This window comes from Monodelphis domestica, chromosome 6, assembly GCF_027887165.1.
Source record: "Monodelphis domestica isolate mMonDom1 chromosome 6, mMonDom1.pri, whole genome shotgun sequence".
Taxonomy (NCBI): Eukaryota; Metazoa; Chordata; class Mammalia; order Didelphimorphia; family Didelphidae; genus Monodelphis; species Monodelphis domestica.
The window spans coordinates 230,595,611-230,608,468 of NC_077232.1; the positions used below are offsets into that span (position 1 = coordinate 230,595,611).

Sequence of the window (12,858 nt, forward strand, 5' to 3'; positions counted from 1 at the left end):
ACAAAGGTGAGGTAAGGCATACTCACCTGCTCATCTGGGCTTACTGTCTCTATAATAAACCTAGAGAACAGGGCCAGTCCATATTCATTTGCTTACCTGTGCTAACCTCGATGATAAATCAAGAAATTGGGCAATCTGCTCACCTTCCCGTCTGTGCCAGTCTTCTCCAAAATAAGAGATCAGGAGCAGTCCACTCACCTGCCCATCTGTGCCAATCAGGAGCAGTCCACTCACTTTCCCATCTGTGCCAATCTTCTCCAAAATAAGAGATCAGGAGCAGTCCACTCACCTGCCCATCTGTGCCATAAACTAAGAGATCAAGGGCAATCAACTCACCTGCCTATCTGTGCCAGTCTTCTCCAAAATAAGAGATCAGGAGCAGTCCACTCACCTGCCCATCTGTGCCAATCTTCCCCAAAATAAGAGATCCTGAGCAGTACACTCACCTGCCCATCTGTGCCAGTCTTCTCCAAAATAGATCAGGAGCAGTCCACTCACCTGCCCATCTGTGCCAGTCTTCTCCAAAATAAGAGATTAGGAGAGCAGTCCACTCACCTGCCCATCTGTGCCAGTCTTCTCCAAAATAAGAGATCCAGAGCAGTCCACTCACCTGCCCATCTGTGCCAGTCTTCTCCAAAATAAGAGATCCAGAGCAGTCCACTCACCTGCCCATCTGTACCAATCAGGAGCAGTCCACTCACCTGCCCATCTGTGCCAGTCTTCTCCAAAATAAGAGATCCAGAGCAGTCCACTCACCTGCCCATCTGTGCCAGTCTTCTCCAAAATAAGAGATCCAGAGCAGTCCACTCACCTGCCCATCTGTACCAATCAGGAGCAGTCCACTCACCTTCCCATCTGTGCCAATCTTCTCCAAAATAAGAGATCTGGAGCAGTTCACTCACCTGCCCATCTGTGCCAGTCCTCTCCAAAATAAGAGATCAGGAGCAGTCCACTCACCTGTCTATTTGTGCCAATCTTCTCCAAAATAAGAGATTAGGAGAGCAGTCCACTCACCTGCCCTTCTGTGCCAGTCTTTTCCAAAATAAGAGATCAAGAGCAGTTCACTCACCTGCCCATCTGTGCCAATCTCCAAAATAAGAGATCAGGAGAGCAGTCCACTCACCTGCCCATCTGTGCCAGCCTTTCCTATAATAAACCTAATTTTTTCTACCTCTTTAGGCCTTCAAGAAGCCAGGATCTCTTCCATGGCAGAGTAAGGTCTCAAAGTAGGACCTCAGTCATGAATTAAGAGAATGATGTCAGGATCTTAAAGGTCCTGTCACTGAAGGCTCTAACTACTCTTAGACATCAAAGATTGATGCCTTTTGGCCACCTAGGGCTTGGTTATAAACTGCTATTTTAGACTGCCCCCTCCTTAAGGTCCTAAGTAAGTATGACTGACCTGGGTGTGCTGTGAAAAGAATATTGGCCCTGAAGTCAGGAAGACCTGAGGTCAAACAACACTTGTTGGCTGTGTGGTCTTGGACAAGTCATTTAACAGAATCTGCCTCCACAAACTGCAACCATAGAATGGATAGCATCTACTGCCCAGGCTAGCTGAGAGGATCAAAATTGTATATTTATAAAACACTTGGTACAATGCCTAGCACATAGCAGACATTATGGAAATGGTAGCTATCATCATTAGTAGTATTGCCTCATTTTACAAACCAACCTATTTATGTCTAACCCACATGGTGCAGTGGATAAAGTACTAAACTAGGAGTCTGAGTTCAAATCTAGCCTCAGACATTTATGATCTATGGCACTGGCCAATCACTTAACCTTTTATTACCTTCCAGGGTTATTCTGAGGATCAGGTGAGATAATCATTGTGAAGCACTTAGCACAGTGCCTGGCACAAAGGAAGCTCTGTAGGTCTCTTAGCAATTTTTAAATAGGAGCTTATAATGGGCCCCAAAGGCAAAGGAATTAAGGGGTAAGAAAACTCTAGAAATAGAGAAATGAAGAATACTTTGCAAAACCAAGCAGGAACAGAGAGAATAAAGCTCACTTTTTTTCCTTTTCTTTTCCATGTTAATATATGATGAGTTGGGCAGTTGGGTGGCTTGGGATTGAGTGCCAGGCCTAGAGACGGGAGGTCCTAGGTTCAAATTTGGCCTCAGACACTTCCCAGCTGTGTGACCCTGGGCAAGTCACTTGACCCCCATTGCCTAGCCCTTACCACTCTTCTGCCTTAGAGCCAATACACAGTATTGACTCCAAGATGGAAGGTACGGGTTTAAAAAAAAAAAAGTCCCAATCAGAAGAGAAGTAGACTATTCAATGGGCACTGGGGAGTCACTACACTTTTTTTGAATAAAGAAGTGATATGATTAGAGTTATACATTAGGAAGATCATTCACACAGAGGTACAAAAGCAATGTTAGAGATGAGATAGATAAATAGGAAGCCAGGGAGACCAGCTAGGAGGCTATTACAGTCATCCAGATGCTAAGAAATGAAAATCTGAATTATGGTCATTGCAATTCTAGTCAAGAAGATGGGACAAATGCTAGAGAGAGATTTCTGAGTGAGTAGTTGTCAAATGAGTTAGCATTTGGGGTCAAGGGGAAGAAAAGCTAGAAATGGTTACAATATTTTCTTTTTTAAAAAATTTATTTAGTTCATTTAGAATATTTTTCCATTGTTATAAGCTGCATGTTCTTTCCCTTCTATCCTCCCACCCCCCTCCTATAACCAATGTGCAATTCCACTGGGTTTTACATATATCATTGTACAAAACCTGTTTTCATATTATCAATATTTGCAATATAGTCATCATTTAGAGTCTATATCCCCAATCATATCCCCCTCGACCCATGTGATCAAGCAGTTTTTTTTTTCTGTGTTTCTACTCCCACAGTTCTTTCTCTGGATATAGAGAGTGTTCTTTCACATAAGTCCACTAATTCCCTCAGAATTGTCATGGATCATTGCATTGCTACTAGAAGAGAAGTCCATTACGTTCGATTATACCACAGTGTATCAGTCTCTGTGTACAATGTTCTCCTGGTTCTGCTCCTCTCACTCTGCATCACTTCCTGGAGGTTGTTCCAGTTCCCATGGAATTCCTCCAGTTCATTGTTCCTTTTAGCACAGTAGTATTCCATCACCAACAGATACCACAATTTGTTCAGCCATTCCCTAATCAATGAACACCCCCCTCATTTTCCAGTTTTTTATCACTACAGAGAACAAGGTTATAAATATTTTTGTTCACATTTTTCCCTATTATCTCTTTGAGGTACAACTCCAGCAGTGTTATGGCTGGATCAAAGGGCAGGCAATCTTCTAAAGCCCTTTGTGTATAGTTCCAAATTGCCTTCCAGAATGATTGGATCAATTCACAACCCCACCAGCAATGCATTAAGGTCCCAATTTTGCCTCATCCCCTCAACATCAACATTTATTACTTTCCTTTGCTGCCATATTGGCTAATATGCTAGGTGTGAGGTGGTACCTCAGAGTTGTTTTGGTTTGCATTTCTCTAATTATAAGATATTTAGAACACTTTTTCTGTGTTTTTTTTTTCATTTTTTAAATTTTATTTATTTAGTCAATTTAGAACAGTATTTCTTGGTTACAAGAATCATATTCTTTCCCTCCCTTCCTTACCCCCACCCCTCCTGTAGCTGACGGGCAATTCCACTGGGTATTACATGTGTCCGTTAGCAAATCCTATTTCCATGTTGTTGGTGTTTGTACTAGGATGTTTATTTAGAGTCTACATCCCCAATCATATCCCCTCGACCCATGTAATCAAGCAGTTGTTTTTCTTCTGTGTTTCTACTCCCTCCAAGTTGTTCAGGATCACTGCATTGCCTCTAATGGAGAAGTCCATTACATTTGATTGTACCACAGTGTATCAGTCTCTGTGTATAATGATTTACTGGTTCTCCTCCTTTCGCTCTGCATCACTTCCTGGAGTTCGTTCCAGTACCCATGGAATTCCTCCACTTTATTATTCCTTTGAGCACAATAGTATTCCATCACCAACATATACCACAATTTGTTCAGCCATTCCCAAATTGAAGGGCATCCCTTCATTTTCCAATTTTTTGCCACCACAAAGAGCGCAGCTATGAATATTCTTATGCATGTCTTTTTCCTTATTATCTCTTTGGGGTACAAACCCAGCAGTGCTATGGCTGGATCAAAGGGCAGACAGTCTTTTAGAGTGACTTTGGGCATAGTTCCAAATTGCCCTCCAGAATGGTTGGATCAATTCACAACTCCACCAGCAACACATTAATATCCCAACTTTGCCACATCCCCTCCAGCATTCATTACTTTCCATAGCTGTCACATTAGCTAATCTGTTAGGTGTGAGATGATAACTCAGAGTTCTTTTGATTTCCATCTCTCTGATTATAAGAGATTTAGAATACTTTTTCATGTGCTTATTAATAACTTTGATTTCTTTAACTGAAAATTGCCTATTCATGTCCCTTGTCCATTTATCAATTGGAGAATGGCTTGATTTTTTGAACAATTGATTTAGCTCTTTAAAAATTTGAGTAATTAGACCTTTGTCAGAGGTTTTTGTTATGAAGATTGTTTCCCAATTGGTTGCTTCCCTTCTAATTTGGGTTGCATTGGATTTGTTTGTACAAAAATTTTTTAATTTGATGTAATCAAAAATATTTATTTTACATTTTGTGATTTTTTTTTCTAACTCTTGCTTGGTTTTAAAATCTTTCCTTTCCCAAAGATCTGGCAAGTATACTATTCTGTGTTCACCTAATTTACTTAGTGTCCTTCTTTATATTCAAGTCATTCACCCATTCTGAGTTTATCTTGGTTTAGGGCGTGAGACTTTGATCCAAACCTAATCTCTCCCATACTGTCTTCCAATTTTCCCAGCAGTTTTTATCAAATAGTGGATTTTGGTCCCCAAATCTGGTATATTTGGGCTTATCATAGACTGTCTTGCTGAGGTCATTTACCCCAAGTCTATTCCCTTGGTCCTCCTTTCTGTCTCTTAGTCAGTACCAAATTGTTTTGATGACCACTGCTTTATAGTATAGTTTGAGATCTAGGACTGCAAGGCCTCCTTCCTTCACTTTTTTTTTCCATGATTTCCCTGGATATCCTTGATCTTTTGTTCTTCCAAATGAACTTTGTTATGTTTTTTTTTCTAATTTAGTAAAACAGTTTTTTGGTAGTTTAATGGGTATGGCTCTAAATAAGTAAATTAATTTGAGTAGGATTGTCATTTTTATTATGTTATCTCACCCTACCCATGAGCAACCAATGTTTTTCCAATTGTTTAGATCTAGTTTTAATTGTGTGGAGAGTGTTTTGTAGTTGTGCTCATAGATAGATTCCTAAGTATTTGGTGATTTTAAATGGAATTTCTCTTTCTAATTCTTGCTGCTGAGCTGTGTTGGAAATATATAGAGATGCTGATGACTTATGTGGGTTTATATTGTGTCCTGCAACTTTGCTAAAGTTGTTGATTATTTCAATTAGCTTTTTGGTTGATTCTCTGGAATTCTTTAAGTAGACCATCATATCATCTGCAAAGAGTGATAGCTTGGTCTCCTCATTGCCAATTTTAGTACCTTCAATTTCTTTTTCTTCTCTAATTGCTACTTCATGTGTTTATTGATAGTTTTGACTTCTTTATCTGAAAACTTCCTATTCATGCACCTTGCCTATTTATCAATTGGGGAATGGCTTGATTTTTTTGAACAATTGACTTAGCTCCTTATAAATTTGAGAAATTAGACCTTTGTCAGAAGTTTTCATTATAAAAATTTTTTTTCTCAATTTCCAACATTAAGAGTCTTGAGATATTAGAGTTGATATCAATAGAAATGAGACATTAGGCAGAGGATTTTTTTTGGGGGGGAGCAGCGTGGAATATGTGTTCAGTTTTAAATAAATGACAAGAAGATATCAAAGTAGGGATATTTGAGTCAGTTAAAGGGTGAAGACCAAGGTTCTAGAGAAATGTTGGAGGTCAATTTGGAAGTCATCTACATAGAAGTATTGATGAGAGTCATTGTGATCACCAAGGGAGAAAGGATAAGAAAAGACGAGGGTCAAGATTCAAGATTCAACCTTGGGGGTACCCACATTATCAGGGTTTCAAAGATGAGAAGCTGTTGAATGAGCTGGAATGGGAACTGTCAGGAGGAAAACCATGAGAAGACTATTTGTCACCAAAAACAGAAGGAATGATGATCAGGGTCAAATACATCGGAGAGATGAAGAACGATAAACACAGGATTTAAAGAAAAACCCCATTAGCTTTTGCATGATGAAGCCATTAGTGAAGAGAAAACTGTCCCAGTAGACCAGCAAGGTTAGAACCTGGGTTACAAAAGTCTATGTTTGGTGTGTTCAGAGACCAGCCAGACTTTAATGTAGGAGCAGTTTGCTTCATTGAAGGATACAGCATGGAATTTCCTGTTGAGAAATGTTGGCTAGACTAGCGTGCTAAGATGGCAGGGTAAACCAGGGGGGTACAAGAAGCTGCTCTCTGGCACCTGAGTGCTTCCTATGTATTTGGCATTTAATAAATGTTAAATTGAGTTTAACTGGTAGATGGCTCACCTGCTCAGTACTCAAACCTTTTCCTAGCTGCCCTGTGGAGGTGAAGCATGGTTCCTTTTATATATATTTTGCTCTCCAGCCTTGGTCCCTGCTGGATGGCAGAAACCTAGTTGGAATAGCCGTGAAGTCCTTCCACTGTCAGTCTCTGTCATTGTCAAAATCAATTTTGGGCTGCCATGGTTATTCCTGGGGGTAATCAATAAATCATGTCATCACCTTCACCCCCTCACCAAGGGGGGTTGGGAGGGAGAAGGCACTTCATCTTCAAGGAAAAAAAGCATCCCCACTGCCAGAAATAAAAGGGAAAATGCAGCAATCAATCTAGTAATCGGAAGCCTTAAAACTTAAACATCTTAACAAGATGTAAAGTCATGACTCAGAAGGGGGGCGTAATGCATACCAATCTGGACGTTCACTCACAGAAAGATGAAAGAACTCCGCGGGCTTTTGCCTTATTACAGTTCAGAACCTAGCTTTAAATGAATGCTCCTTGCTCCTGGCAGGATGCTCATGTAGGAATATGAGAGAGAGATAAAAGGTAAGTGCTAGCTAGTGCTAAAGATTCAATAGGGCAAAAACATTTTTAATGGTAGCACCTATATTAGGAATTCTTGTAAGTCAAAAGGCAGTTATGTTGGGTTTTTAAAAAAAATTTTAGAAAGAGGGATAGCAATAAAGATACAATATATGGAAGAGGGAGGAAGCAAAGCAGATGGCAACCTTTCTTAATGTTGAATAAACAGAATTTCTCAGGAATAGAGATTTTGCCAGTGCCTGGAGACAGATAATTCTTATCCCCATGTAAAATGTGTTTCATTAAACTGCGACAAATGTTTGAAGGTGGAACTAAAGAATCAGAAGATTTGAAATAATTTGCTATATCCTATAGTTTCTCCCCTAGACAAAATATTTCATGCCAAATATAGAAAGATGGGATCCTAGGACTGAAAGTGAGGGAGCTCCACCTCCCACTCCAGACACTTGTCTAACTCTTAAAAAATCAGTCTGCTTTGTTTTCATAAAACAAATGTTTCCCAATAATATCCCCAAAAGGCTACCCTAGAAACTAAAATATCTTAAACAGAACTTCCCAATAACTTGTTTCCAACTGATAGTACATGCTCTTTTTCTTCTTGATTACTGGCAGAAAAAAAATATTTTGTCTTTGACCTGAATTTTATTTACTCTTTTTAAAAAAATGTTTTTAGACCCTTACCCTTTTGTCTTAGAATCAATGCAAAGTATTAGTTCTAAGGCAGAAGAGTGATAAGGACTAGGCAGTAGACTTGCCCAAAGTTACACAGCTGGGAATGTATTTCCTCTTACCATGAAGTTGATTTAAATCCATGTAGTCATTGTGTGTATTTTTTTTCTTTTGGATATGTGTTCTACACTCCATAGTACTTCATATTTCATATCCTAGGTAGCTCTAAATTCTTCGTGTTTGTTATTTCTTTTTCAGTCAGTTTTTTAGTTATGTCTGACTCTTTGTGGCCCCATTTGTGGTTTTCTTGGCAGAAAATATGGGAGTGGTTTGCCATCTTCTCCAGCTCATTTTACAAATGAGGAAACTGAGGCCAACAGAGTGAAGTGATCTGTCTAGGGTCACACAACTAGTAAGATTTGAACTCATAAAAGATGGGTCTTTCTGACTTCAGGCCTGGCACTCTATCCACTGCCCACCTACCTGTCCTTTGTGATTTCTTATAGTATAATAATATTATATTAATAGATGTTATCTATTCATTGATTTCCTAGTCTTTGAGGCATGTGAATTTTTTTTTCCTCTTTAAAAATTATAACAAATTATGCAATTGTGAATATTTTTTGTTACTGTCAGAAACTTCCCTGTTATACCTTTTGTTTTATAAGTAAGACTATGGAGATCCAGAGAGAGGACATGACTAATTCTAAGAGACTAGGTAGTACAGTGGATAGAAAACTAAATTTGGAGTTAGTAAGAACTGAGTTCAAATCCTGCTTTAGACATTAGTCAGGCAACTGTGGACAAGTCATTTAAACTCTTAAGCCTCCATTTCTTCGCTGTAAAATAGAAATATTAACAACATCTACCTTAGAGGTTATTGTGAAGTGTAAATAAGATATTTTGTAAAGCCCTCGTACAAAGCCCAAAGTGCTATCTAAATTCTGGGTACCATTAATATTGTCCAAAGCCACATTAGAATTGTTTGTGATTCTCGCTTTGATGGGCTTATACATCAAAGTTCCATTTGAAATATTCAAACAATCCTTTATAACCAAAGGATTTTTACCTTCCATATCTTTGTTATCAATGTTGAATGATGCTCAGGAAGAGAACTCCTGTTTGGTCTGCTTGAGAGTCAGACTTTTCCTTATAAAAATCCCTGATTGATGGTTTCTCTCTATCCACTTAGGTATTGAAGAACCATTGCAGAGGAGGAAAGTCAGCCACTTGCTTGAAGAGAAAACCACTTGTGTGTCTGCTGCTGTGTCTGATGAGTCTGTGGCTGGAGACAGCGGTGTCTATGAAGCTTCAGTAAAACAGTAGGTTTCACTAGTAATAGCTGTCAACTAAAATAATCTCATTCATAATAATAGTATGTATATTTTCTTTTTAACACCCTTACCTTCTGTCTTTGAATAAATATTAAGTACAGGTTCCCAGGCAGAAGAGGGGTACAGGGTCGGTAATTAGGGTTAAGTGACTTGCCCAGGGTCACATAGCTAGGAAATGTCCTGAATCCAAATTTGAACCCAAGACCTCCCACCTCCATGCATGACTTTCTCTCCACTGAGCCACCTAATTGCCTTTGTATAAGACAGTTTTAAATATGATGTTTCCAGTGTTGTGCTAAACTTATTCTGAATTTTTTTTTAAATCACGGTTAAAGAATTGATATGGCCAAAAGTCTATAGTTATAGTAAATAGGGAAGTATTAATAATTATCTTGGCATGACTACAATTGATGTTTACTTTTCACATAGACAGAAAATGTTGTGTGAGCCTGAAAGCATAAGTATATATTCATTCATTGAAAAACTATGTGGATTATTAATATCCTACTGATGCTAGATGGGTAATTCTTTTTTGATTTGTCTAGGAATTCATCAGTATGAACAATCATACTAGTAACAAAAATCTTAGGGGATTCCAGTTACCTCTCCAGAGGATAGTCCCATGTTTCTCTGCCATTCTTATTTAAATTGATATTTATTTATTATACTGTGTGCTCTTGTATGTGGGTAGCCAGAATAGCTGTTATTGAATGTAGATTTCAAAGATCTGTGCTGTGGTCCATATTAATTCACTTGTAGCTTCTCTGTCATTTGGAGAAGTCATTGAGAGTTGCTGTACCCAAGTAATAATGGGTACCAAGTCCTCCCAGACTTAGCTAAGTGGGTCCTCGCATAGTTTGTGAAGGAGGCAATACTGACTTCTAGTTGTTGTTCACACTTCTTACTCAGAGGACCAAGGACATCATAATGTTGGAATGAATTTGACTATGGCCAATCAGTCCAATATTTGGAAGTCACTATCACAAATCAGATGCAAGTAGTCCATTAGAACATTTAGGGTGCAGGTGGCTCTGAATTTATGCAGCTCATATCACCTTTATGCTTCTATAATTCTGCTTTGCTCATGGAATATGACACATACCATTGGGCTAACCCAATGTTTCCCATGTCTTACCGTCAAAACTTAAGTTCTTCAGAGTGTCCTTATCCCACTTTTTCTGACCACCATGTAAATGCTTACCTTTTGTTAGTTCTCTGGAAAATAGTATTTTGGGTAAGTGTGTGGTCGGCATTCAGGCTCCATGGCCAACCCAATGTGCTCTCTGCTACATTGTTTGAATGCTTATCAATTCAGCTCTAGGGAAGACCTTGGTGTCCAGTACCTCATCACTGAGGACCTTTCCAGAGCTAAGCTGGCTTCACATAGACTGGCATCAGTGCCAACATCAGGGTGGTGTTGCTCTAGAACAAAAGCTTAGGTTCATTCCTACACCACAATGAGGCATCAGAGTAGAACTTAGTGGAAGCTCTTGACCATACTAAACTTGTTCCAGCTCACCATATTTGGTGGGCATGGTCTTTAGTATTACACAGTAAAGCCAACCATTCAAAAGTATCTTTTTTCCCAAGAAATCACAATGAATTTTTTTTATGGTGTATAGTAGGACCTTTTTTATTTTAACAGACTCAGCACACATGGATTCAGATATACTCAACTGGCAATTGAAAAAAATGAAGGCAGAAAAAAATAAAATAATTTAATTATGCACTAAATCTGTACCATTTTCCCAAGCAATGTAAAGTCTTGCAGCAGTTCACCCAATCATACTCATTCTCATTATGAAAAGTTAATGTGAGTTGTTGTAAGGTTTTGTGCCAAACATCAGCTTCTGTATCAGTCGTTGTCAGGAGTTCTTGCTTTTACCAAGTTGTGTTTAGGTCAGAGCAGTGCTTCTCTTTGTTTCACTAACACTTAATTAGTTGTTAATAATGGCCCCAAAGAACAAAAATAGTGACACTGGTAGCTCTGATAAGCCTAAGAAAAATCATAAAGGGACTAAGTATATTCATAAAAACAATACTTTTTAAATAATAGTGTTCATTATTACATGCGATTTTCAACTTACGTGACCATGTTGGTTGTATTAAAGCAAGGTCCTACTGTATTCAGACTACCAAATGAACAAGGAATAAGTCTCCTGATAATTAATACTGCCAATATGTTGAAAGGGCTCTGCTAACTTTTCTTTTCAAAGAGATATGCAGTCAGATTATATGAAATGCAGTGCTGGGTAACAATCGTTTTTCAAATTACTTGCTTTTTTTCCTCCTAGCCCTGGTGAAATTGAGGATGTTCTCTATTGTGATGATGATGCTTTGATTCTAGAGACTGCTCAGGTTCGGATTGGACTCAGGTAAGAAATTTGCAATTTGAGAAGAGGGGGGCAGCTCTTTTATAATCATTCTATTAATAACTGACATTTATCTGAACACTTTCACATTTGCAAAGTTCTTTATATTACATCCTAATTCAGTGATGACTGCCCTAACCTGACCCTCTGTTTTCAAATCTCTTTTCATTTTGGCAGATATGACCTTAAGAACTGCAGTTTAATTGTGATTATAGAACAACTCCGAAACTTTCAAATCTTCTCTGTGTCTCAGAACACAAAAGTGTAAGTAAAAAATCATCAATGTTCAATGTAGTTTTTTTTAAAAAAAGAATATCTGACCCTGTACAAATTATTCTACTGGGCCCCGTATGAACCTTTACTCTCACATTTAACCATTAGGAGACAGAAAGTAGCCACTGAGAATGTAAGAGTTTTTACATAACTTGAGAAGTTTAAAATTGGCCTGGGACAGAAGTTAATGTATTTTAATCAAATTCTTTTAACATAGAGGTTATTGTGTTGGAGGAGAACAATTTAGCAAAATGAAGCAGCAGTAAAGGAATGATAAGGTCATTTATTTCACTTCAATACTGAAGTATATCAAAATAGAAGACAACCTTCTTAAAAAAAGTTTTATAGGCAACTATTTTCATATTATGCCAATTTACCCCTATACCCCATCCTTCCCTTTCCCAGATTCCATGTTATAGAGAACTTATCTTGAGAAAAAGACAACAAAACTTATCAATATATTTGAAAAAATCTGACAACATATATAGAGTTCCATACCTGTGGACAGAGAAAAAATATAAAACCGTGTGTACTGAACATTTGTCTGGGAAATTTGATACAAAGATTTTTTTCCCCAATTCATTAACAAACTATAGAGGGCAGAGGTCAATGAATTGGGCATGTAAATTAAAAACTAGAAAGTGAACAAATTAAAATTCCTCAGATGAAGACTAAATTAGAAATCCTAAAAATCAAAGGAAAAATTATTAAAATTGAAAGTCAAAGAACTATTCATTTAATAAATAAGACCAGAAGCTGGTACTTTAAAAAAACAAATAAAATAGACAAAGTACTGGTTAATCTAATTTAAAAAAGGAAAGAAGAAAACCAAATTGACAGTATCCAAGATGAAAAGGGAGATCTCACCTCTAATGAAGAGGAAATTAAGGCAATCATTAAAAACTACTATGCCCAATTATATGGCAACAAATATGGCAATCTAGGTGATATGGATGAAAAAAAATATATATTGCCTACACTAATACAGGAAGAAATAGATTACCTAAACAACCCCATATCAGAAAAAGAAATTGAACAAGCCATCAAAGAACTCCCTAAGAAAAAATTCCCAGTTCCAAATGGATTCACAAATTAATTCTATCAAACACTC

General features: G+C 37.9%; 1 protein-coding gene across 3 annotated transcripts in view; it reads left to right on the forward strand.

The window, feature by feature from the left end:
* The window catches only part of WWC2 (WW and C2 domain containing 2), a 253,145-nt gene that overhangs the window by 180,290 nt on the left and 59,997 nt on the right, over window positions 1-12,858 (forward strand). For all 3 annotated transcript variants that reach the window (XM_007496082.3, XM_001364404.4, XM_007496083.3), the window contains exons 12-14: window positions 8,961-9,090; window positions 11,397-11,477; window positions 11,652-11,738. In XM_007496082.3, the coding sequence (XP_007496144.1) occupies window positions 8,961-9,090; window positions 11,397-11,477; window positions 11,652-11,738 (298 nt within the window). The remainder of the gene's footprint in view (window positions 1-8,960; window positions 9,091-11,396; window positions 11,478-11,651; window positions 11,739-12,858) is intronic.